Raw genomic sequence first — 26,914 nt, forward strand, 5'->3', positions numbered from 1 at the left:
TGTATTCTGGTCATTGATGGTAATATAATATTAGTAGTACAGAGAGTCCCCTACTTGCAAACTTTCAAGTTGTGAACTTTCACCGATACAAACAGGATGGACCCAGAAGTCTGAACTGGAAGTCGGGTCGGAAGTTGGAACCAGAAGGCGGGGAAGGGTTGGTTTGCAGTGCACCACAAACTAACCCTCTCCCACCTTCTCCAGCGCTTGAGGTTTGCATTGAAGTTGGAGTTCCCAGGAAAGGTTAGTTTACGCGGCCTGCTCCGTTGCCAGGTGGGGCAGGAGAGGGGGCGGTGGCAAAGAACAGGGGAGAGGGGGCGGAGGTCTCCTGCCCTGCCCGGCAATGGAGTGTGCTGCGCCCTGCCTCCTGCCTCCACCTCTTTTTTTTTTTTGCTTGTTGGACTTACGTACAAAATGGACTTACAAACAGCCTCTTGGAACATAACCCGTCCGTAAGTAGGGGACTATCTGTAAGCTTTTTTCAACCATATTTCCTGTCTCGAGATTTTTCATAGAGCTGTAGCTTTCTTAAACTTGCAGATTAAATGACAGTTGGCATACTAATGCTGTTTAAATGGAACACTTTGTGCTTTTTTTCTTCCTGCTTAACTTCAGAGTCTAGAGCTGCATTTGCACAATTATAACATTAAGCCAAGGTTTATTTTAGCCCAGTTTTATTGAACAAGGCCAGAAAATTTTGCTTTACAGTGCTGTGTGATTCAGCCAATCAGGGTTTATTTAATCAACCATTTAATAAATCATGAACTCAGAGGCTCAGTTCACAGAACACCTTAGGCTAAAATGTGGTTTACTAATATGCGTAAAACTAGGATTGTTAATTTATATTCCATGTGCTATGCAAACCCCAGCATTACCTCTAATGCAGTAAACTATGGCTCTGCATGTTCTGCAAACACAGTCATATCCTTGTAGATGAATACAATCATCTTGCGAATTACTAAAACCAATTCTAGGTTTATTTTATCTCAGTTTCTTCTATTAGTATCCAGAGGATATCCCCCCAAACCTACCATTGTTAAAATATTTATTTTTCTTTGTATTTGTGGGAGTGTGCTTTTGGTTTGTTGAGGAATATGTTTAGAGTAGAAGAATTACTGTGCAACTAAGTATGTGTGAATCCAGCCATTGAACTTTGTAAACAATGCAGTATTTAGGGTGCTATATGAATTCATAGATTGTCTTGTTATCCATATATTGGTTTTAAAGGGCTGTGTATTCTTGATCCTTTGTAGGGTACCTACATATGAATCTGGCTTTTTGTGTATGCTTGTTTTGCAAGGAGATGGGTTGTATGTTCTACCTGTATTTATAGTTTTTATAGTGTTGTACTTTCATAGGATCGGTGGGTTTTTAAATATAAGATGCATGTTTTGCCTGTATGGAATTTTTTTGAGATCAGTGGTTTCCCTTCTGTGAATTGGGTATTTTGTTACCTTTTGTGGAATATTTGGAAATTCCAAGTGCCATTTGACTCTATAGAGCCGTGTTTCTTAACCTTGGCAACTTTAAGATGTGTGGACTTCAGTATGCTGGCTGGGGAATTCTGGGAGCTGAAGTCCACACATGTTAAATTTGCTGAGGTTGAGAAACACTGCGCTATACAGTAACAGGTTGTTTTGCTGAATACCAGAGCCTTATTCAAAAATTTTCCTGTTGCTGGGTTTGGAAATGGCAGCTTCACTTCCATATTGCTCTTATTTAATTCAATTCCAGAGTTCATAATTAGATTATAGAATTCTTTTTTTAAAAAATCCATAACTCTGCTCTTAATTTGGCTTTGGAAAACTGACCTAGATGATAGTTTGTCTGGCAGAATGGAACAACTCAGTCAAAGCATCAGACTAATAGAGATCATGCATGGATGCTTCACTGTTAATCATTCTTTCTGATTTAACTAGTTTGTGTCAGAATTGGGAAGAATGAATAAATCAGCATGATTATTTCTGGTCTCTTGTGAGACAGTTGTTAAGTGTCTAATACTGTATTGTGAGAGTCTTTTTTGAATGTGAATATTTTAGTATCCCTACAATGTACATGACTTCAAACAATCTATTGTACTAGAAGGAGCAATCATTCAGAAGAAATGGTAATTCAGTAAAATAGCTCTAGATCTCCTTTAAACATGTCAGGTGGTTTGTTTTTTAATCTTAATGGATGTCTCATATTTCAAAGTATTTCTCATTGCCATTTAATATAAGAATTATTTCTAAGATTGAAATTATGCTGCAATTATTTTTAAACAATAGCGATCCACAGTTCCTTTACCTTCTATTAGAATGATAACTTTTAAAATGTTCATATCACATGGCTGTCAGAAAACTTCAATTTTTTTCACAGCTGTGAATTTCAGTAAAAAAAAATACTATGTCAGTGTGTTCTAAATACAGGTAATACTCACTTAACAACCACAATAGAGATCAGAAAATTCATTAAGTGGGGCAGTCATTAAGTGAAGCATCGTGTGACGATCATGTGACCGCAGGGGTGGTGTGACAGTCGTAAGTGTGAGGACCGGTTGCAAGTAACTTTTTCGAGCGCCATTGTAACTTCAGACAGTCGTTAAGCGAGGACTACCTGTACTCAGAATTAAATAGAATTCTGATAGAATGAAGCCAAGATTCAGGAACTTGAAATGGAGAAAAATGCTTATGTATTTTTATATTGCAGTTCTCAAACCTGAATTTTTATTTCAGTTTTAAGTATAGACATTCACTATGTTAAAGCAAGGGTTTTTACTAATTACAGAATTGAAATTTCTAAACATCTAAGTATTTAAATAGAGAGAAACCTTATCAAATGTCATCCATATGACATTTAATGATCACTTGTGGGTATTCTAGTCCATTGGACACAGGCATTAAGTATGTAAATCTGTTGCAAAGTTCAGTTCCAAATCTGTTCTGAAGAAGTGAGCAGCATGATTAGTAAACTGTCAGCACATAGTTGTTTCCCAGAAGTAGGAGCAAAGTTTTTGAATATCATACATGACACAGTTTTTGTTCTGATATATCACATTGAAAACCAGTATGTCAACATCTGTGAGAATAGGTTTTACTAGTTTGTAACAATTGAGTCTGAATTTTAAAAATCCGTGCAAAAGCACATTTGATTCCAGGTATTGTATGACCAAAAGTATGGAGCATTGCTACACATCTGGTTTCACTTGATATAAAGTCATAAGTTACCATGTTCAGCTGTTGTGTAGCTGACATGTATTTTCTTATAAATGAAAATGTGGGCCTAATTTCTATCGTAGTTGAATGATCATTTTATAGGGATGTCACTGGACCATCCAGTATAACTAAATATAATAAGCACTGCTGCAAAGAAGTAGATAGAAGATGTAGTTTCAAGGTGAAAAAGCATCTTGTTCAGCTGTTAGCTCTGAACTGTGAAGAAGAGAGATACAGCGTACAAACTTTGTTATGATCTGAAAACGTCTTCCTGCCGTAATCAAGGTAGCAAAAGCCAGGCCTGTGTAGTAAAACACTTAATAAGGAGCTTGTGACATATTTATCTTGCTTTTGATAGGTGGATCTTGTTATAGTGGACTGCGTTGAAAGTCTCAAGGGCTTTGAAGCTAGTTGGTCTTCTAACAGTATATTTGCTACTGCAGCAGTCCTGGTGGAGAAATGGATGAGTCATCAGGTCAAGTGGTTATTTCTCAACTGCCTGTATGAAAACTCTTTATTCTCTTTTTACATATTTGTGAGAGTTTCAGACAAAGCAAATTATTTGCTATTTCTAATTACTTTAGAGCTTCCTTTTAGATGCCTTTATATTCTTGGTGGATATTTTTTATTTTTTAAGGTAAGATCTATCCTGTATTTTTACTGTAAAATTCTTTTGAGAGAGATTGATTCTGAAGTTAATTATAACTGAGAAACATAATGAAACATAATTTCATTAGTATAAAAGCTTCAGTCTCTTAAAATCTGAGATCAAATGATGTTAGGTACCACAGTATTGTCTAACTGAAGTTGTGTTGCTTTTAACCCTGAGAGAAGAAAATCCTAAATGGAGAATAGTTTATATTAGGACACTTCTTGGAGCATTGCATTATAAATTGGTTATTTAATATACTTAAAATAGATCTGGAGCAATCAATATGTTGTGCTGTACATAAAAGTATTTTAAATGAGTACAGTAGCTTTTTAAAAAGAATGGCAAAGAAATGTGTATTTAGTTCTACAACTACTGTGTCTGTATTGGAGATATAGAATTTACAGCTAGAGAATTGTATGATAAAATACTGAAAATTTACAGATTTGTAGGAAGGACTAACACAGATCAAAATATAATTATTGCATTATATTTTCTTCTTAGTATTGGATTTTTCACTGTAATGCTCGCAGCTTCTCTCTTTTCTGGAGCATATTCTTGATCTGTACAGTTCACTTAGTGCTGCATCATACTCTTGAATGTTCAAAATGACTTGTACTCTCTAGTTCTTTTTTCTATCTTCCCCACAAGCCACCTTTTCAGACTTATTTTTCATAGCCTGCATGTTTCTTCTCCACCATCCCTTCACCATTTCCTTGCCTCTTGACCCTTTTCTCCACCACTCAGAACCTCTGTACATTACCTTTCCTGTGTCCTTGAGATCTCCACCATCCTAATCAACAAGAACTATTTTCCCTTTCCATTTTCTCTTTCCTTGGAGGTTGGGAATCTTGCATAGTAAAATATGCTATTTTTTGCCACAATGGGTCAGAATTATTATGGGGAAATTAAGCTGCTGGTGACTAAAGTCTGAAGTAATTCCAGTTGCTGAAGGGTTTTTGAGATATTTTTTTAATTCATAGGTGTTAGGTATTTTAATTGATGCAGTGGCAAATTTGTGGGAATACACTGATGCCAGTAGTCACCATCTTGCCAACCCTTAGTCTATCAAACAGCACAGAAATGGTTGAAATGTGTTTAAATCTAGCAGATATTTTAATGTTGAATTTTCATTTTTCAAAATATTGGCAAATGTAGTTATTTTTTGGCTGTTCAGAGTTGAAGGAGTTCAAACACAGGAAATACTGAATGCTGTATATCAGTACTTGGCAAGTGAAGTCTAGAAATCAGGGTGTCCTGGTTCAGTATAACTAATATTTCAAAAACTAAATATATTGATGTTATCCATGCTAAACGTGTTTGAGAAGATGTGTTTACTGCCTCAATTGTCAACTCACCCTGACTGATTTTAAGAAGTAGCACAGAGACTGCTTGATTTATCTAGGATTTTCTGATTATCTTGCCCGTTCTTAAATGAGACTTGGTTGCCTAAGCATCGAAGGTGGCCAGGTCTTGATGAGATTCCTTTTTGAAAGATAGACTTCAGCAGTAATGGCACTGCTGCTGTTAAGAGAGGGCATCTGAAAATGCACACAACAAAGGTAAGCAAACCAAACAAGCTGTGTCAAGCACTTCAGTAAACTATGGAGATACCAGCAGGCAGGTAGACAAGTGCCACGAGAGAGGCTTTGGTGATAGAATTGCTCCTACATAGGCAAGCAGAAAGAAGCACCATCAAGGAGACCCACCAACCCATGCCTTTTCAGATAAGCCTTTCCAGCTGCCCAAGTTCGACTTTGGAACCAATGAGGCTTTACATGTAGCAGCAATAGTTGGCTGATTTTTTTTCCCTGAATCTCCCTCAGGGAGAAAGCAGGGAGAACGAAGAAGCAACAAAGAAATAAAGTCTGTCTTCTTTATGATAGATTTAATTCAGCTATTATCAAAAATGTTCTTGGCAGATTACATAGATTAAAAACAATCCCTCAGTAATAAAAATGATGAAAGGTCAATACAGTACATAAGGAAAGAGGCATTACTGTAGAATTGTTCCAAGCTGTTCAGGGTATTAAAAACAATACCAACTCTTAGAATTCTCTTTGGAAATTAATTGGGATGTAATGCCAGTGGAAAGAAACTGTAGCATCACATGATCGCTCATCATAATCTGTTAATAAGGTAAAAGTTCTATTTTCAACACATTGAACTTTTAAAGCATTTTCAAAAGCAGCCCCTCACATGCCACAGTTTAGCTAAGTTTAGCTAAGACTAAATATAAATAACTGATACCTGGTAATTCCTATTTCCGTAAGGTCGTGACTGGCATTGGTTCAGCTAAAGAAAGGAACTTCTAGTGGTTTCTTGAGTCTCAGGTCATAATGATGTGTTGGAGTATCTCTGTAAATATTACCACTGACTCTGTGAATTGGGGAATGTAATCTTAGAGAATCCTCTAAAGAGAATAGAAACTCTTTTTTGGAATAAGGGACACAGAAAATCCAAATAAATGCAGACATTATTGCTGAAAAGTGTGGACACATTTGAAGATTGGGTTGAAGAATCAACTGTTGTTTAGGATGAACTGCTTATCTGGTTGATATAATCATGTTAATGATTTCCAAACAGCTCTTCATTCTCTTTTATTTGTTTCCTTGTTTAGCTACCTTTTCAACTCATCTCCACGCAGTTTCATTCCTCATTTATGTTTTCCTTCCTTTCCCAGTACAGTTACCCCTTAACCTATCTCCGTCCTGTTTTTTTCTTCTTTTTTGCTTTTTCTGCTGGAAAGAAGATGTCTCTGTACTGTTTACATGAGAATGGATGGTGTATGTAACATGGAATCGTTGGAATATTGCAGATGAGGTTAAATTACTTTATAGATAGAATACCTTTTTTAATAGGCAATCAGTTTAATTCTTAATTATTTTTTGTGCTGGCCTTGCTCTTTTTTGGAATGTAGCTTTTTGTATGCTTGTATGGGGAGAGAAAATTGTCTAGGATTGGTTGGAGTTGGCAACCATATGTTGACAAGATAGGGAATCTGTGAATTGCAAAGAATGTTTGTTTATTCTTTTTTCTATCTCTTCCTTTTTCAGGGGGAGCATCTTAAATTTAGGGTCATCTTCCTATGTTTGTGCCTTCCATTTTTGCTTTCCAGGTGCAGGACTTTATTAGTATTTTTTCCTTCAAATATGAGTTGAACTTTGATTCTTTAGCTAGTGCTTCACTAGCATTTCATTTACAGATGCATCACAAAGGACTAGGATGTCCCCTGTGGCATTTTTCCCATATGGGGCCAGTGGCATGGTGCCAGAGACAACATTTCATATCAGTGTTCTGGAGCTGTGGCTATTTTCAAAGCTCTTCAAGGATTCAGAATACTGTTTCAAGGACATGCAATTCAAGTAATTGCAAACAACACAAGAGGGAACCTGTCCCTTCACACTTCTCCATTTGTTGTTGAAGGTTTGAAGTTGGTGCGTCTGCTTGTACTACATTTGAAGGTCAGCAGCTGCACTGATCATCTCAGGTGTTTCCATACAAGAATGCAGAATGTACCTTTTGCCACTGATTTTCCATTTGAAAACAGCCATATGCTGATTTGTTCATAGGGCTGGGAAAACTATGGAAAAGAGATGTTTTGCAGTATACAGGAATGCACTTGAAGGACCTCTTTTCAAATAGTTAAAGCAGCAGCATCATTTGCAAGTCTTGCACCAGGCAATGTAGCCTTCTGGTTATCAGTGCTAATGCTATATGCATTCCTGCTTTCTCTACTTCTGGCAAGGGTGGTTGCTATGATTCAGAAAGAAATGCTAGTAATTCTTTGAGGGCCTCAACAGGTATGTTTTTCAGTCCTTCTGTGTCTTTTTTTTTTTACTGAAAATACATTTTTGCTGAGATCAAGTATGTGTACTGAAAATACTGAAAGCTCTCATCTCATTTGAATCTCATCACATTGCAGAGAGAAAGGACCTATGAACATTTTACCTGGTTGTTTAGTTATTTACCTTTGTACCTTTGTTTACCTTAGTTGTTGTTTAGTTGTGTTTAGAGTATGAAATGCGTCTGCCTTTAGGGTTTCTAGTTCCTGATGTACTTAAGGCTACTAAGAAACCATCAGTATGGTGGTTATATACTTCTAAATGAATGCATTCTCTAATTTCTTATAAAGCAGTATCCCCAGAGCAATCCTAGTTAGATGAAAATATTTAGGTTATTTTTCTTTCAAATTATTTTATAACTCCAGAAGTGGTATCAACTCTATCCTCTAGAGGTCTACAGCTACTGTTTCAGTGGAGCACTATATTTTTGCATATATTTACAAGACAATCCTCTAAGGTCTTTTTTGCCCAGAATACTCTATGACTACTTCTGGGTCTTACCTTTAATTCTAATCCAGTTGAGCTGCACTAACTGACTGTAAAATGTGTGTTTCTGATAGCAATTTCCTTGCTAGAACAGCACCTAAGATTGGCCTATCTTTGTTGTTCTTGATGTTGTTCCATAAGTACAAAGTTGCCCTTCATCCAGATAATATTATTTGTGTTGAACATTATGTGTTGTTTTAATTTATTGCAAGATCTAATAATATCAAAATTTCTTTGGACTGTATTGTTAGAGATTTCCTTTCATTCTTTGGATGTCTGAACAATATTTTTGTTTGTGAGGAGAGCTGGGCTCCTTCATAAGCTCAAAATCTCAGGTCTTTTGTTTTACAAAGTCTAGACAATAGAGTCATAATGCTATTCAGATGACTTAGTTCATCTTTTTCTAGACAGTGTCTTTATCTGCAGCTTTCCTGAGAAGTGTTTTTCTTCCAGAGATCTGCCATCAAACTGCATGGTCATAGTCCCTCTTTTATGTGGCACTGATGATGGGGCCTAGATCATATGTGAATGCTGCAGTTGGTTCTCTAGTACTTTCATCTGTTTTGTCATGATGCACCTGCCTCACAATTAATATAGTTTAATACTCATATGTATCACTTCCACAGAGACTGCAAACCCAAGAGGAATGCAGGTACAGATGTAAATACTTAGGCACTCAAATAGTCATATCATATTCCATACATGTTAAGGAGAACTTTGTTAAGTAAACATAGGAAGAGAAGGCAAATTCATTAATTGACAGTGTCACAACTAAGAGAATGCAAGTTATGCTCAAAAACTCTAACGGTGGTAGTAATTAATGGCATTCATTCTGGTTTGCTGGATACTGACCAAAATAATCTGATATGCAAATTTAAAGAATAAATGCTTCCCTCACCCCTCTTCTGCCCTGTTATTTGCATTTGTTTTCCAGATTGTTGAAGATTTAAGATGGATTTTTCTAAACTTCCCAAAATCCGTGATGAAGATAGAGAAAACTTCTTTGGCTATGTCTATGGAGTCTCAGGGCCTGGTAGGTAGTGCTTCGTTCTGTTTGAGAAATCCTCCAGAAATCTTCTGCCTTCCTCTTTTGCCTCTACTACTTTTCTTTAGATTATATGCATACAGTACAGTGTTTTGAGTTCACTGTATGCTTTTCAAAATATATCTTTTATTTTTTCTCATGACACCATCTAACTAGATGTAATGCAGTGCTAAATTATGGGTCTGTACTGTACTTGCATAGTATATTATTCCAGGCTTTCAAAACAGTTTAAGACAGAACTGTGCTCTATTCTGTGCATGTCCACACAGAGAATAATATCGAGTATAAAATGTCTTTATCATAGTGAGAAATTCTCATAGTGTCATGAGAAAAGTTCAGCTGGTTTTCCCTCAGGCATTACTGAACATTTTTTTCCTTTCTTTCTTCTGTCGATATATCAACCTTTATGAGCCTATTTTGTTTCCTCACAATATGTTTTATCAAGAATTTCCCATTGGCCTGTGGCCTTTCTTTCAGAAATGGACTCACTGTAGCACTGAGCTCCCTGCAATAGAGGGACTTTCTCCTGAACTCTTGTAGTTGGGAGATGGCCATCAGGTCGAGCCTTATACATATTGCCATAACTTGACTGAAGTCGTTTGTCCAGATTCCAGGCTTTGTGAATTTTGGGAGCAAGTTCTTCAAGTCACCAAAATGACCATTTCTTGCTCTCAGCCTTCAAGCCCAGCCCCATAAATTTCTTTGTTTAATTCTTGTTCCAGATTTTTATTTACTACAACATTTGCTATGCTGTACTATAGTACAGAAATAGCTTGATTTTATGCATCCCCATTCAGTGGACTTGAATACAAAGACTAAATTTGTCTGTTTGCTTCAGAGCATGTGTAAAATCCTGTTTCCCATTTTATGCATGCCTAAAATACACGTGCATAGAATCCTTTTTGAAATTAACAGACTGTTTGCTTTAATGGACACCTCCTAGTTTCAGTACTGCCATTTCATTTGGAGTCCTTGCCATTCTCAAAGATCTTTCTGCCCTTCAGCAAATTTCATGTGCTGTTTCCAAAGAACAGTATCACACAATCTTTCCTCCAATCCTGTTATGATGGCCTAATTCATTCTGAGCTGTTGTTGGAATGGAACTGAGAACTTACATTGTTTTGTGTGTGAAAATACACAAATTGGAGGCAGTCCTACCAAAAAGCTCAGCTTTGAAACATTCTGGCATGATGATCTGGTAATGCAGACTCACAGATGGCTAAAAACCAGTTATAAAGAGTATATATACAATTCTATGCATGTTTACTCATGTTCATATTAATATGTATAGGATGACAGTTTAGCTAATTATTTTTTGTCAGAATTGCAAAAATTAGAAGATAGTGGTGGTATGAAATTTGACACGAAAGATCTTCCAGAAGCTAACATCAAAGAACAATGGTGATTTTCACACAAGCTGAAATATAATTTATGTTAATTGTGTTTTGTTACTATAGCCATACATTTCTTGGATTACTAAAGAAACCATGATTTTTTCTTACCATTACTTGATTCTTTTCCCCCTTTTCTTTTGCCTGCTTCTATTAATTATCTCAGGTACATGTGTTTTGCTGTATGGCTAGTATAGCTTCACTTTGTTAACTGTTTGTTTATATTGTAAGTATTCTTGGTAGTTCTCACCAGCATTTATAGGCACAATGATGCACATAACTAAAGTTCATACTGATGCATTTTCATCAGTACTTTATGATATTCCCTCTCAAACATGCATCATCCAAACCCTTCACATCTACTATAGGTTTGGATATAACATCAAGCCTGTCAGGATCCAGTCTGACCCAAGTTTCAGAAGTTTTCTTCACTGAAGGATTCTACTGAAAATCCAGTTTCTATGATAAATGGCAAGAAACCTGGGATCAGCAATTTAGAAGATTCCCTTAGTTACCCTTTCAGATCCATCTTGTGCACTGTTGCGTTCCCTGCTTATTGTGGCTATTTTAACTGAGCACTGTGAAGAATTCAGTAGGACTGTTAGGGAACTTTAAATAATTAAGCTAGCAGCTGAATAGCTGGGCAGGAGGGGTGAGATTTCTGGTCCATTACTGTTCCCAAGGAAGAAGAATTCTGGATAGAAGAATTTCTATGCTTTAGAGTGACTTCATATTTTTTTCTGACATTGCTATCTTTCTTGCATGCCCAATATCTGCTAGTTGAGCTCATATTCAGAAAACGCTAGACATGAATCCTATCCTCACATTTATACATTAAAATAATACTTAATTCTTTCTGATCATGCCAAAAGACCAGATTTATAGTAGTTAAGAAAATATAAAGCTATTATTCAGCTAGAATCATAATTCAATTTATTTCATCCTTTGTTTTCCTTAGTGGTCACTGCTTGCAACATGGCAGGAGCAGCTATGTATGAACTGGTACGAGTTGGCAATAGTGAACTTGTAGGAGAGATTATCCGATTGGAGGGTGACATGGCAACTATCCAGGTGTATGAGGAAACTTGTATCCTTTCAGATGATATGCAACTTAAGATTTTTTTAGATTAAGATGTGAGTTTAGAGGGTACAAAGTAATGGAAAGACAGAATATGGCCTGGTCTAATAATTACAGTTAAACTATAAGCATTTTATAATATTCTCATGTATAATGCTAATTTACAAAAATGGTTGGAAAATTGAAACTCATTTCAATATTTTTATGTTGTATTTATGTTGTCTAAGCGACATTGTTTTTCAGAGCTATTCATAAGAAGAAGAATCTAAATCCGTTAAAATTACTGTGAAGAATTACACAGTGCAATAAATAGCAGCTATAAGGTGCTTTTTTAGCAGCTTAAAAAACTATCAAGTAAGGTCAGATGGAAAAAATGAAGAGTGTCATTCAACATATAAAGCAGAAGGGAATCAGCTAAAATAGCTGGATTTTTCTTATTATTAACCATCAAAAATTTGCATGACCCTGAATTGAAGCATGTAGAAGTAGACCTTTAATCAGTATGAATCGAGTCACTCTGTAATGAGATGGGCAGTGACAAATTTGAAATATAAATTTAAAAAAATTAAAACAGCTATAACATATTGTTAGAAATGTATTCCATTTTGGGGTGTCTCAGAAAAAACACAGTACTATAGAATAATCTAGAAGTAGCTAAGAATGAAGGATAGTGGAAGGTCCTTGCCTACTGCTGGTGGTTGCAGTTAGCATACCAGTTGAAGCTGGGGGGAAAAAATCCAGGCCATAGTCACTCCCTAGCTATCCAAAAACAATATAGGATTAGAAACATTTCCACATTGTTCTCAGTCCTCTAGAGAATACCAGCCTATCTGTTATTTATATATTCCCATCTATTTCTGGCAAATAAATTGTTTTAAATTCTGCTCTGTTTAGCTGGAAAATTTAGAAAATTATAAGCGCAGGCATGACTGAGGCATGAAATGTTTGGTTTAGATGGTTAACAATGGATCTTTGGAATGTTAACAGTGAATATTTCTTTTGTCTCATCATGAGGCAAAAATTTGCACCAACTTTGATTGTACTTGACACTGTTTTCCAGAGTAATTTCCTCAACAAACTTTTTAGCTGGTGTTTCAGTTGGAGATCCTGTGCTTCGCACTGGCAAGCCACTCTCTGTGGAACTCGGCCCTGGTATCATGGGAGCCATTTTTGATGGTATCCAAAGGCCTTTGACAGACATTAGTAGCCGGACACAAAGTATATACATCCCCAGAGGAGTAAATGTGACAGCTCTGAGTAGAGATATCAAATGGGATTTCACGCCTATAAAAAACCTGCGGGTAGGTTATTTTGGGTTCTTTCAAATATTTCAGTAGACGTTTAGCACATGTTTGAACAAGGATTTTCCACACTAAAATGGAACACTAGGGTACTAGTATCCATCAGCTGTTGTGCCAGGTTTTTTTCTTCCTAAATTTCCATATTGAAAAATATGAAAGTACTTATAGCTCCTGATTAAGTTAAGTTAAACATTGCATTTCAAGTCTGAAATACTTCCAAAACCATCAAAGTGGCTGTTTCAAATCCACTTTGTTTGGATTTCAAATATTTTGCACACTCCTACAGGGCTTCAACAGAATTACCTACAGATGAGATAGGAAACTCCCCAAGCTCATTCAGGAAACCGTTCGGATCCATCAGGTACCTGGATCAGACCATTTTAACTGATCCTTCACCCTTTGGAGGTTTGTAACTGACTAGAGAACAATCTTTCCATGTCAATCAAATCAAAAAGAGCTCTCCTCATCCTCAGACTATCAAATCCAGGATGTGCCCTGCTGTATTTGAATGGGTGAAAAATGTGTTAGGACAGGTCTGTGGTCACCAGAATGGGCATGCAATCCTGAGCAACTCATGACTGGGCAATATCAGTAGATACGTTGATGATACAGTGACAATATCCCTGCATTGTCCTCATCATCCAAACACAGTACAGTAGCATATATTCAAAATTGCCAGTCCTTTGGATGGAGCTTCTAGTCCACAAGATGGAATTTCTATAAATCATAGCCACCATCTTCCTGACTTCTGCTACACCAATGGCATAATATGGCAGAGAGCTGGAAAAGACAAATTCTCCCCCTTTTATCAACAAGCTTGCATATACCATAGTGCTTTCATCCAGAATTAAATTCAGAAGCTGAATTAATTTCATTAAAAGTATAACTTTTAGGTCAGAGGAGCTATCTTCTTTGTCATGATTTAATTGCTTAGGATACAACCTGAAAAGAAGGAAGGCCAAAGAACATCCTGGCTTTCTTTCCCTGCAAGCTTTCTTACTTACAACTTCCTACCCTTTGTTACTTCAGTGTTCTTTCCCAGGCCATGGCCACTCCTCACTGTCCTCCATCCCTTCATACCAGTCTGACTAGCAAATATCTCCCTTTTTTTAAAAAAAAAACCTCCCTCCACGACGCACTTGCATATAAACAGACATATCAGAAGAGGCATCCTGCTACGTCTCAAAAGTATAAATCTTTTTGGTAAGGCAGCTTTTGCTTTGTGTCATAAATGTTATCAGAACAATGGTATGGAACATGCTGTCGAAAGCATCAGGCTGTTCTGAGTGAGGCTGAACCTTCAGAGCCCTAAAAAGCTTTTGATATAACTATCTGAGGTATCAGCTGTCCCATAAGGAATCTCTCAATTCCTGAGATCTAGAAGACTACCTCTTCTGCCAGAAACTCATCTATCTGATGTGTAGGAGAGGGTCTTCCCCAGGGTAGCTCCCAAGTTGAGGAATCCACTCCTTTGGGAGTTTTATCGGCCCCCATTCTTTCTTTTAGAAGAGCATTCATGGCTTTAAATGGGCAGTAATTTTATTTATGCTTTAATTTATTTTCGTATTTCTATTTGGATTGATTTTTGTCTCTATATGTGTCATTTTTATTTTAAGGCACCTTGGTGATCTTTGTGATTAAAAAGATAACATATAAATCAAATTAATCAGGTTGAGAGGTTCCTGTGCTAGCTCCTGAAAGGTTCCTGAATTGCTTGCCTGCTGGTCTCTGTCAGTTGTAAAAACTGCTGGAGATCAGAGTTGTGTGGGAAGTAGAGGATGCAAATAAAACAAAGTAGAAGTTTAAGAAGTTCTTATTTTTACTATCTATTTTTGAAGTAGAAAGAGTGACTTAATAGTGACTTTTTTAAGTCTGTGAGGATGAGAGGGAAGGACATGAAGTGGGTCACAAGACACAGAAGAGTAAATAAAGAAAATACAATTGTTACAAACCACCAAGGGAAAATTTATTATCATAAGTCTTGGACAAATCCGAGGATAGAATGTAAAGAATAAAAATATATAACCAATGTAAAGCATGCACACAACATAAGATGTATAGTAGAGAGTAACTCTATAGGCCAGTGAGACAAAGCTCTCCAGTTTCAGTATAGCTGAACAATGATGATAATATAAACTGTACTTCCATCCCAAATGCATATGAAAAAAGGAAGTACCTCTTACTTTGCCATCTTTGTTCCAGCTCAAATCATACATCCATGTAAAGCGGTGGGCTTTATTATTTCCTTGTTCTTGATTCCCTCCTGGTGAAGGACTGCAAGGATGCAACAGCCTGGCAACTCACTGAGAGGATTCCTGCTTACGTGACAAGTATAAGCTGAGAATACTTATAAAAGGAAGCAGTTATGTTTATTGCACTGAGATACTCTTTCATATCTATTTGGTGTGAAATTTGTCTTACTAGATTATAGAGCTACACTAGCATATATTCAGTGTTGTGTATATGTTTACTTGGTTTATACGTGTATACTCTTTACATTCCATCTCCACACTTGTGATTATATATTTTTAGGACATTTTCCTCAGATGATTTGCCTGTACTGTGGCGTCCAATTCATCCTCTGTATTTAGGGGAGTGCTGTACTTTGTATTGCTAGAAAAGGAGAAAAGGCATTTGCTAATTCTGTCAATAGATGGCCCTCAACTGCTTCTTCCAAGGGAATGTGGTGTTCAACCTTAAATGTATCACTCACCCTTATAGTAGACATTCAAATATAGAGCATGTATTTGTAACTTCAGATTTTCTTTTTAATTGCAGGTTGGCAGCCACATTACAGGTGGAGATATCTATGGTCTAGTGAATGAGAATTCCCTTATCAAACATAAAATCATGTTGCCCCCACGAAACAGAGGTACAATAACGTACATTGCTCCACCTGGAAATTATGATGCATCTGTAAGTTTTTCTTTCAATTAAGCTTGTCTGTCCTAAATAATACATGGATTTTGGTTGCACTGTTTTAAACCTGGTAACAAATTGGAGGAAACACCTCCCATTATTTACATTTCCTCACTACAAATCCTTGCTCAAATTATAGGATTGCTACAGGTTTGAGATAAGAAGAATAACAGAAATGTATAGATGTCAACCTTCCTCTCTAATTTCCCTTAACAAGCACTTGTAAGAGAGAGAGAGAGAGAGAGAGAGAGAGAGAGAGAGAGAGTGTGTGTGTGTGTGTGTGTATTTGCCCACTGAAACTAGTGTATAGATGAATCAATACTGATGAGGAACAACATGACTGTGTGGAATGTTACAGATACACCTTAATGAGCCAAACAGAGCTTTAAAATTATTTGTACTTTATAGGTAGCCTTTTCCAAAATGGTGCCCTCTAAGTGTATTGTGAGAATTATAGGCCCAGTGCATCTGGAAGGGATAAAGTCAATGAAGGATGTTGTAGACAATTGTGACCTCTGAGGTAGATGGCTATTTCCTGCAAGTGCTGCCCCTATGGGCACTTATGGAGAACTTAAATAGGGTAAATATATTGTTTATCTTAGGAAAAATGATGGTATGTCTCCCTCTAGCAAAAAACTGGCAGAGTTTTAAGAAACTCCATGAAGCCTGTAGATGTCCTTAATAGCATCTGAACTGCTATGGTGGAGGCAGCTTATGGAAATACAGTTCTTTGCTGTTTGTGCCCTGCTGCTTCTGCCCAACCCAAATTCTTGCAGGACCCCACTCTACTTACATAGTTGCTGTTTGACTACTGAAGTTAGCTCTAGTCTTGTATTTGTAGTGTTCGTTTGTTCTCAATCTCTGTCATTTGCATTAATGTCTGTTTTGCTGCTTTCATGTAGGATGTTGTGTTGGAGCTAGAGTTTGAGGATGTGAAGGAGAAATTTTCAATGGTCCAGGTCTGGCCTGTACGTCAGGTCCGTCCTGTCACAGAAAAATTACCCGCAAATCACCCTCTTTTAACTGGTCAGAGAGTCCTTGATGCGCTATTTCCGTAAGTAGCAGTTGTTTTTGACTGCTTTTTTGTTGAAAGTGCTAATTTATGCTCTCTCTTTTTAACGAATCACAATTATTGTATACTGCAGTGTGATGGAGTCCCTTCTCAGTCTGAAAGCTCACCGAGGGAGCTATTTCTCACGCTATTTCTCACTTCCAGGCTACCTCCTACTCTGGTTGCAATGAGAAGGGAATATGACAGATGCCTTGAGCTCTGGGAGAAAAGGCAGGAACTACATTGAACAAGCTAAATAAATTATAAACATGTACATTTATTTCAACATTAAAACATGAAACAAATCTCCACTGTAAAATTGACCTCTTGGTAAAATTTAGTTTCAGATAGAAAAATGACTTTCAGAGAAAAGAGTGACTTTATGTTTTAAATGGGGTCTGTATTTCTTTTTTCCCAGACCAATACGCCATACTGAAACTAGAACAAAGAATTGCCTGGTTTTTTTCTATGCACTTCTTCTGAAGTAGTATGCAGTATATGGGGAGTATGTTGAATTGCTTGATAACCATGCTCTCTGTTACTAATTATTCAGTTGGTATGTGAAACCATTTATATAGGTAGAAGTTTAAGAGAAGCCAGATTCTTTTCAAGACTTAATGTCGAAGAATGTGCCTCATTGACCCAATCAGTAGTCAGTGTTAAGCTGCTGAATCTAACTTGTATTCATTTTTCTTCTGTATCTATTCCAGCCAAAACACAATAATGTGATTCTACCAAAAAAGTTTCTTTAGCAGGGTGGGAGAATATTCAGGAAGAGTGTGCAAAGCATTTCAGGTTAAAAACATTTTGAACTTGAAACACTCTGTTGTCTGAGTTGTTTTGATCTTATTGGAAGTATTCTGGCAATGTTCTGACTGCCTCTAAACACTTCTAAAATGGGTCGAACACTTTTGGAACCCTTCCAGTAAGGTCAGACAACCCACTTCAAGCTCAGTATGAATGGAAAAGTTTTGCACTGGCACAGAGAGACCTGGGTTTAAATCCCCCCTCAGCCATGGAAGCTCCTTGAGTGACACTTGTTCTCTCTCTTTCAGCCCAACCTACAGCACAGGTTGTTATGGAGAAAAATGGACAAGGGAATGTGATGGTTGCCACCTTAAGCTCCTGAAGGGCAGAAGGGATATAAATCGAATGAATGAATGAATGAATGCATGCATGAATGAATGAAAAAATGAATGTATAAATGTTTCTCAAAGATCCTGCAGCAATAATATATAATTGCTGGATGCAATCTGACTTTATTTAGTGTAGAAAGTACTACATCTAAGTTAACAGAAAATAGAAACATTTATTTTTAAAGATAACTAGTCCACGGACTGAGCTAACAGGAACCTTTCTTCCCTATTGCCAATTTTTCTCCTGTTTCCTTGATGTTTGGAAGCATGTTATTTGCTAGCTTTGTCCTGTATAGTAGACTGGAAGGAAGGCAAAACAGGAGTGTTTATCTCAGGGCCCCTCCAAGTACCTCAGGTTGATTTCATCCCATTTTGGCTGTAGAAGCCATCAATGGGACCTTTTTCTCCTATCCCCATTTGGGACCAATCTCTGATTTGAATTGTTGATGGTGGCTGGCCCAGTATGACTTCAGTGAAGCTTGAGATTATTACTTGTAGCTGCTCACTTATTCCTCTATTAGATGCTCAGCCCTACAGTTCGCCTGAGCCCTGTAGATGACTTTATTACCCTGTTAACATGGCAGCATCATATAGGTAATGCCTTTGGTGTTTTCTACAATGGCTCCATCTTTCTAGTTTTGCTATTACTGTCTTTCTTTGATCTTGAATTATTAGAGGGACTGAGTTCCTATATCCAGAAGCAAGGGTTCCCTCCCTTACTTTCTTCTGTACCCAAAACGAAAGAAGTTTAGTGCTGTTGATGAGTCAGGATTAAGCTCTTTATGCTGACAAAGGCAAAATTTGCTCACTTGCCCAGTTTATTTATCTTCTATCTAGGAGAGAGAAGATTGATGGGATGGAGTATTAGTTGGGACCCTAGAGCACTTTTCTCTGGAATGGCAAGAACTAGAAAACCTTCCAAAATATGAAAGGTAGCTCAACAGTGGGAAAATGGGCTGGAGCAGCCAAGTGAGATTATAGAGTTGCTGATTGTTTTGCAAAGCCCTGTGTTACACAGCAATTTTCCACTGTGTTTTCTTCTGACTTAATATGAACATCTTTTTCATCTAGGTGTGTTCAAGGAGGTACTACTGCTATTCCTGGGGCGTTTGGGTGTGGAAAGACGGTTATTTCCCAATCCCTTTCCAAATATTCCAACAGTGACGTTATTATCTATGTAGGCTGTGGTGAACGGGGAAATGAAATGTCAGAAGTGCTCAGAGATTTTCCAGAGGTTGGTACTGGGATGACAATACTGTCCAAATGGAATTCAGGTGGGAAGTTCTGGCTCCATGTTGCAATTTAATTTAAGCAAACATTCTTGGAAGCTTTCCCAAAAATATATTGGCTTTTTATTTAGCAAGCTTCTTATTTCCCTTAAACTAAAAAATAATTAAAATGTCCATGATGGTTTTATGAGCTGTACAAATATGTTTGTTTCTGTACCAGGCGTTAGTGATTAAATAATAAGACTTGGGGAAAAATTAAATAAAAGCTCAAAATCTGTTTTTTAATTTCAGCAGGTTTAGAATGTAAAATGTTTTTTGAACAGCATTTTATTGCCACTTTTATACAGCTATTACCATCAATTCAATATGAGCAGAGTTGCTCTAAGAATCTGCTTTCAGAGAGACACTCTGTGGGCAACATGTAGGCTAGATGTAGCCCCCAACTCTATTTTAGTGGCTCTTAGATGCTACCAAATTCCACTCCCAGCCCCTCCAGTTACATCATTGGACATGCACTTTACAACCTTTATAAATCCAAAATATTTAATTAAGCAGTTGTGCAGCCCACAGGTCCAGGAAAGTTCCCCTCACTTGATTCAAAATGTGTCATAGGTTAAAAAGTGGCCCAGTTTAAAAAGTGGTAAAAAATACATAATTGTATTGGTGTATTTTATGTTTTGTTTCATTTTATTTTTGTCCATTGTATCGTGACTTGAGATTATTGATAAAAGGTGAATTAAATATTAAAATCTAGGAGAAATCATCTAAAACAATGCACAGAATTTCAGAAGTAGAGGCAGCAGTTTTATCCTGGCAGGAGTGAATTTAAAGATAATTCTTAGGAAAAGAAGCAAAGAGTGTTGTGACCCCTTAAATACTAAGAAATTCATTTTAGCAGAATCTTTAATGGGCTACAGTCCATTTCATAGTTATCTCCATGCAGTCCCTCTGAATCTCTGCACATTCTGTACTGAATTTTTAGATAGTTATCAGAATGGTTTTTAGGGATATATGGCTGAGTTCAGTTTTTGAGGATGAATTTACTATTTCCATGATTCAGGATCTTAAATTGGGCATATCAACCCTTTAAAAAAATCTGTGGAAAGAATAATTTGGCTTGTTCCTGTTAAGCATAGCAGTTTGGAGGAAATATTGTATATTTTTGCATCGTAATGGGATAATAATATAGTGTGGTCAAAATCTGTGAATCTTAATTCCAGTATCTACTCTTATTTTTCCTTTGAAAAATGAATACCCTTTTGTTTTCATTGAACATTTGTCTTTGTAGCTCACTATGGAAGTGGATGGTAAGGTAGAAAGCATAATGAAGAGAACTGCTCTCGTAGCAAACACTTCCAATATGCCTGTTGCTGCCAGAGAAGCCTCTATCTACACTGGTAAGAAATGAGGAGACAAAGATGGTTTTGACTTAATGTTTGTTTCTTGATGTTCTAGCTGTTGCTGGCCTTCTCCAATTCAAAAAGTACTTATAACAATTTGTGAATTTACCTTTGACCTGTGTCACTAAGGACTGCATTCAAGAAGACCTGCCATTAATGCAGAATAAGAAGAGAAGTGTAATAGCAGTGTCTGGGTGCCAAGTCAGGTTGACTAGGCAAGCAGCGGAATCCTATCGATAGATCTAGTTTGCTATCTCTCTTGTAGGACCCCGAGGTTACTAGATATAGATTGAACTTTGGCTCCCAATAGATACTGAATCAGATTGAAAGTGCTTGTCATTGCATATAAATCCTTGAATGGCTTGAGCCCTACCTACCCAATTTTTTCATACAAGGCCAAGCCTAAGCAAACAGGCACCCAAAAATCATGACTGGAAGGGACCCTTTGGGCAGAACCTCACAAAAACAACTCTTCAAGACCACATTTCTATATTGTTCAGCAGGAGCCCATTTTGAGGAAAATGCAAACGTAGGAAAGCTAATTTCAAGATACAGTACAATGGTTGGTGAGTGGTAGTGAATCATGAAACATCCCCAATCACTTCAGTATTCTAAACCAATGAAGGGCAGCCTGCAGATCACATGTTGCCCTCAGCACCCAGTGTGCAGTCCCAGACCCCCTGCAACCTTGGACCCTTTTCTGGTTTTGGGTATGTGCAACAAAATGGGAAACACACATTTTATTCTTTAAAGCACTTATTTTTTTCCAGTGGTATTAGAAAATGAAATGAAGAAAAGGAAGAACTTAAAGGAGTAACTGAATATTTTTCCTGTGCGTAACAATTCAGTTGCTTGGTACGAATCTTAGATTCTGGAATTCTTCTAGAAGATTTCTCATAAGCTGTTACAAGTGAAGGTCTTTCTATGTAGTACTTGACTTGTAATTGTTGTTGGTCGTAGGGATTACCCTGTCTGAGTACTTTCGTGACATGGGCTATCATGTCAGTATGATGGCTGACTCAACATCCCGATGGGCAGAGGCTCTTCGAGAAATTTCAGGGCGGCTTGCTGAAATGCCTGCTGGTATGCGTTTTCTTCTTTGTAACTTAAAAAAAAAAAATTCAAAAGTTCTGAGTTTTCTTGTCATTGGAAAAGCTAACTTGCATGATATTGGGTGATTGCAGATAGTGGTTATCCAGCCTATCTTGGTGCCCGTCTAGCCTCTTTCTATGAACGGGCTGGTAGAGTGAAGTGCCTGGGAAATCCAGAGAGAGAAGGAAGTGTTAGCATTGTTGGAGCGTGAGTATATATGACAAGATTCTCTTTCTGCACATTGTATATTATTTTGCACTATGGCCTGTTATCTGTCCATCTTGTATACAGAAAACATTCCTTATGTAGGGAAAGCTAGACCAGATATGTGAACTTCAGTTCCAGAATTCTCAGTGATGCCCATGGTAGCTTGGGGATTTGGGGAACTGAACTCTACATGGCTGGAGGGCATTCATGTTGGAGAAAGTAGACTACATAAAAACTGGATTTTGCTGTTGAACAAACAGGAATTTGGGATGAAGGGTCAGCCTAGAACTGATAATATTGCAAATCCACTGCTATTGATCTCCCTGCATATAGAAAAGTTGCTAGAGAAGATTGAGAGCTGGCTTGTGCTAAATATCTGATCAGCTGATAACTGCTAAACTGGAATGTGTGCTATTTTTATTGAAAAGTATAGGATAATGTGTTTTGTAAGAGGATGAGGAGCATTCCTTCTGATTAATATATTGATTATTTGTGTCTGCATAGGATGACTTTGTTTGCATATAAACTAATTGGAGAAAGAGCATCTTAATTGGAAGGAGAGGAGGTGATATTTGGGGCAGAAAAATGCACAATTGAAATGAAAAATGCTTGTTCACAAAGTGAAACTGAAAAAGATAATGGAGAGCATAACATAAACAAAATAAATAAAAAAGACACTTCTCGTTTCAAGACAGCATCAGAGAAGAGTCTGCAAATGTGTTAAAGTTGTGATTTTCTTGATATTGTATATAGTTTTTCACTGTTCTGTGAAAACTATGCAATGTCTCCAATGCATTTTAGGGACTACAGCTGTAAATCAAATTGTTTATTTAAGTGTTTACTCTTTCTATTTATATTTGATTGAAAATTAATATCTTTCCAACCCACTCCCTACCTAGACTCTGTAAGAATTTCTTAAAATGCAAAAAAACCCCATAATTTCAATGGCAAATCTCATGCTTTGACTATCATTTCTGACAACTGTTGAGGAAGATTTTTGTTTGGAACCTTGTAGTAACTTTAGTAAAGTCACTGGAAAGGGCAAAGCTAAAAGTTCAGCCTTTCTGGGGATTGCAATGGAGCATTTTCAGTGTTAAACTGGTAGCTCAGAATTCTGTTTGAGAAGATGCATTTAATTAGGAGATCCAAGTCTAAAGAATGAGTTGCAAACATATGATTGATGCTCCTTCTCAATTTAATATAAGTATTACTACTAATTATGACTTCCCATTTCCATCTTCTCTCTCTCCCATCCCTATTCAGTGTATCTCCTCCTGGTGGTGACTTCTCTGACCCAGTTACTTCTGCTACTCTGGGTATTGTTCAGGTAGGCTGTAATTCTGTTTTCTGACTAGAATGTAAGCTTTAATTGGAAGCTGCTTGAATCTAGTTAGTGACTCTGATATGATGAAAGAATCAGCATTGTTTATCATTCTTACTCTATTTATAAATATTCAGGCATTTGAAATTGGCTGGCCAGCCTGTGGCAAATGTAGTAATTCACCATGTGTCTGAACCAGAGACCATGTGTCTGGTTCGGAGATATTTAGTTTCTGCCCAGCTCTCCAGTGGCTCTTGTTCCCTGCATCTGCTGATGGTCCATCTAATGTAGCACAGCTTATTCTTACAGTAGCTCTGTGATATCTTGGCCTTCCTCTGTATAAGCCTGTCGTGAGATAAGTAATGCTCATTTTTTTACTTTTGGTTTAATGGACCAGTTCTCATGGTAAGAGTAGCACCTAGAAGAGGAGTTTTCTTCATCTTCGATTATAGTCAGAAATTTCTGGTATCATTCATACTTGAGCTGACACACTTCAACATTAATTTCAAATGCTTATTTCTTTTGGGGGGGGGGAATTACTATTCTAAACAAGGACTTGTGTTGGTTTGCTCAGGCTAAGCTTCATGCCTGTGCTGAAGCAGCTTGACTCAAATATAAATGTGAATTATCATATTTTGATATGTGAAACTTATGAATTTTTCAAATGTGATGCAGTTAATCAACCAATACAGTATACTAACGTTGGGGAAATGTAAAAAAAATCTGTCAAAAAAGAGACCTACTGTTTCATTCAGAATGCAAGTCTTTATTAGGTATATCAAAGTTGAAAAACTAGACCAGACTTGAAGACAAGGAGAAAAGAAAACAATAAGGGAAAAAAAAGCTGTCTGCAGGGTCTACTCCCCTGCCAGGAATATGTACATATTCTGTGATGAATGTTCTCTGTCATATATATGTGAGTGTCTGTATGTGTGTGTATATACATTCCTCTTACCTCACCTTGATCTTACTCTGTTTTGATTTTATTTTTACCCTTTCTTTTCTCCTGCCATTTGTTCTTTCAATGAAGGTTGAAAGGAATTTTACTGTGTGTGTGTGTGTGAGTATGTAAACCTGGAATGTAGGATATCATTTTAAATTGTGCACCATTATTGTCCCACAACAACACATATGAGGTAGTTCTTGCAATAAATCTGACATCAAGAACTTACCGTTGGATAACTTGTTTGCAAGGCGTTTAGTTCCAGCATTGATCAGGAAGAAACCTGACAATTTGTCTGATCCTAATCTTTTTATTGAATTAATGAAGGAAGACTTATTTGCCATTTATGAAACCAAGTAAAAAGCAAAGGAAGTATGTCTTGGGTTCTCTGATTCTTGATTCCCTTTAAGATGGACTCTGAGACTGCAGCAGAAATTAACAGGAAGTGTTAATTGGTCTTCTGGAAATTTCCAGACTGTGTTAAAGAGCTTTAAAGTTTTAAACTGAAACATAACGGTGCTTCTTGATTACCACAAGTTTTTTTAAACATCTACAGTACCTGCAGGTATCTATAGCTTCAGGGTTCAAACAAGGCAGCTAAACAGAGAATTTAAATGAATTCTGTGACAGTCTAGTTCAGGGCTTGCCAAAGGTTTTCAGGCTATAGAATCTGTTTGTTAAAAAAAAAAAGTCCCAGAATCTCTGCTCAAGAGGCAAAACTCTAGTGATAAAAAATTGGCTATGTTTGAGTGAACTTTCCCCCCCTCTTACTCCCTCATGGAACTCCTCAAGTTCTTGGGGAACTTTAGGATTCCACAGAACACCATTTGATAAACCCTTGCCTAGATCAGAGCAAATTCATTATCCAGTTGTTCCATGCAGATTTAGGAAGAACAGGTTCAAAAATATATGTTGCTTTATTCTTGAATTTCATTGTCCATACTTCAGTAGTTCAAAGATGCCCTCTGCTAAATCAGAATTTTGGATTAGTATTTGCAGTCCCTTGAATGCAGCAGCAAATCATATGTGCACATCCACAGAGCTTTCTGCTTGCTTGTCTATGGAACACATGGCTCTTGATATGGAGACTCAGAAAGGAAATTCAGTATTGGAGAGAATGGAGTTAAGATCATTTGAAGATTTCTTGGTTTACTTGGATCTCATCCACAGAGGACAACCTGTAATAGTTGAGTTATAATTTGGGAGCCTGTCATGCATCTTTTTGTGCTATGCTGTCAGTGTAAAAATTATCCTTTTCAATTATTAGACACATGTTAATGGTCTGGACATAACAAAGTATCTCCTTTCCTTTTCAGCCGTGAAACTCGCTGGCTGGCCTTACTCAAACTGTACTCTCAGAACTTAACTTACTCAGATTATAGGATGGTTTTAAGGTTCAAGTGTGAACCCTTATCAATGCAGCCTTGCCCTTGAAGAAGTACTCTAAAGCAAATATAGTTCCATTAATTACTTCTGTAGGATGAATTAGGAATTCTCATGACATTTTGTTTATTACTTCTGGGGCAGGTGTTCTGGGGCTTGGATAAGAAGCTTGCTCAGCGTAAACATTTCCCATCTGTGAATTGGCTCATTAGCTACAGCAAATACACACGTGCTTTGGATGAATACTATGACAAGCATTTCCCTGAGTTTGTCCCCTTGAGGACTAAATCAAAAGAGATACTGCAGGAAGAGGAGGATCTTGCCGAGATTGTACAGTTGGTAGGGAAGGTGAGTGAAGGAACATTGCTCTTATTATTTGGTTAGTTATAAAATGTTCTACCTTTTTTATTAAAAAAAATAATTCCAAAGGAATGTATGAACAAGTTAAATATAAAAACTATACCAATTGGCAACTTTTGAAAAACATAATATGGGGTAGTATCAGACAAGATAGTTGCAGATGAGATTTAAGAAAATGCATTTGGAGCAGAGATGGTGCCTTGTGTATTTGTGTCAGTGGTAGTTTCACGATATTGGAGACAGGATGTTTTTACTATTTTAAAAACATTTGCATAATGTTAGTAGTGCTATACATAATCTAAAGCAATGCAGTCCTAATCAAGCAGGTCCTTAGGCAAAATAGAAGTGGAAGTTGTGGCAATGTGAGCAAATTCATATTCCCAGCCCTCCAGTGAATTGCAGATGATCTGTTTGTGATGTCACCAAAGGGGACAAGACTAGCGAAGTATTCCCATTCCCACCCTTGTACCTCATCATGGTTCAAAATGGCCATTTTTCAGATCAATTTTTGTACATTTTGGGGAGGTTCAATGTAGTTTGTCTCCAACAACCTCCTGTTCCTGTATCTATCCTTAAATCCTGCCCCAATGCTAAAACTAGGCTGAATTTATCCCCAAAGTAACTATTTTGGGATATTTAAGAATGGGTATCATAGTGTTGCTCCCATTCTTACCTAAATGTTGAATAAAAAGTAAAAAAAAAAATGCAGCGCCGATATTGGCCATTTTGCTGCTGAATTTTAGTAGTGCTCTCTTAGGATGCTGGAAGGAAGGGGTTGCATTGCAGCTCATGGGTTGCCCATCCCTGAATTAAGGAGAAGCCGTGAAGAACACCACTGGAGGCACAACAACTATCAGAAGCAAGCTGTAATAGTTGTATGATTG

General features: G+C 37.2%; 1 protein-coding gene across 6 annotated transcripts in view; it reads left to right on the forward strand.

The window, feature by feature from the left end:
- Positions 1-26,914, forward strand: part of ATP6V1A (ATPase H+ transporting V1 subunit A) — a 39,033-nt gene that overhangs the window by 4,024 nt on the left and 8,095 nt on the right. For 3 of the 6 annotated variants that reach the window (XM_007434699.3, XM_088147509.1, XM_007434700.3), the window contains 11 exons: positions 9,109-9,207; positions 11,569-11,697; positions 12,775-12,989; positions 15,768-15,905; positions 16,811-16,962; positions 19,167-19,329; positions 20,613-20,721; positions 21,685-21,807; positions 21,909-22,023; positions 23,287-23,350; positions 25,815-26,018. In XM_007434699.3, coding sequence (XP_007434761.1) covers positions 9,126-9,207; positions 11,569-11,697; positions 12,775-12,989; positions 15,768-15,905; positions 16,811-16,962; positions 19,167-19,329; positions 20,613-20,721; positions 21,685-21,807; positions 21,909-22,023; positions 23,287-23,350; positions 25,815-26,018 — 1,494 coding nt within the window. In that variant the 5' untranslated portion in view covers positions 9,109-9,125. The other 3 variants (XM_025170849.2, XM_025170848.2, XM_025170846.2) reach the window with 3 other exon arrangements.

The sequence above is a fragment of the Python bivittatus genome, unplaced genomic scaffold (genome assembly GCF_059951505.1).
Source record: "Python bivittatus isolate LINGU-HERP-01145 unplaced genomic scaffold, Pbiv_v1 ctg000520_np1212, whole genome shotgun sequence".
In the NCBI taxonomy this organism is placed as follows: domain Eukaryota; kingdom Metazoa; phylum Chordata; class Lepidosauria; order Squamata; family Pythonidae; genus Python; species Python bivittatus.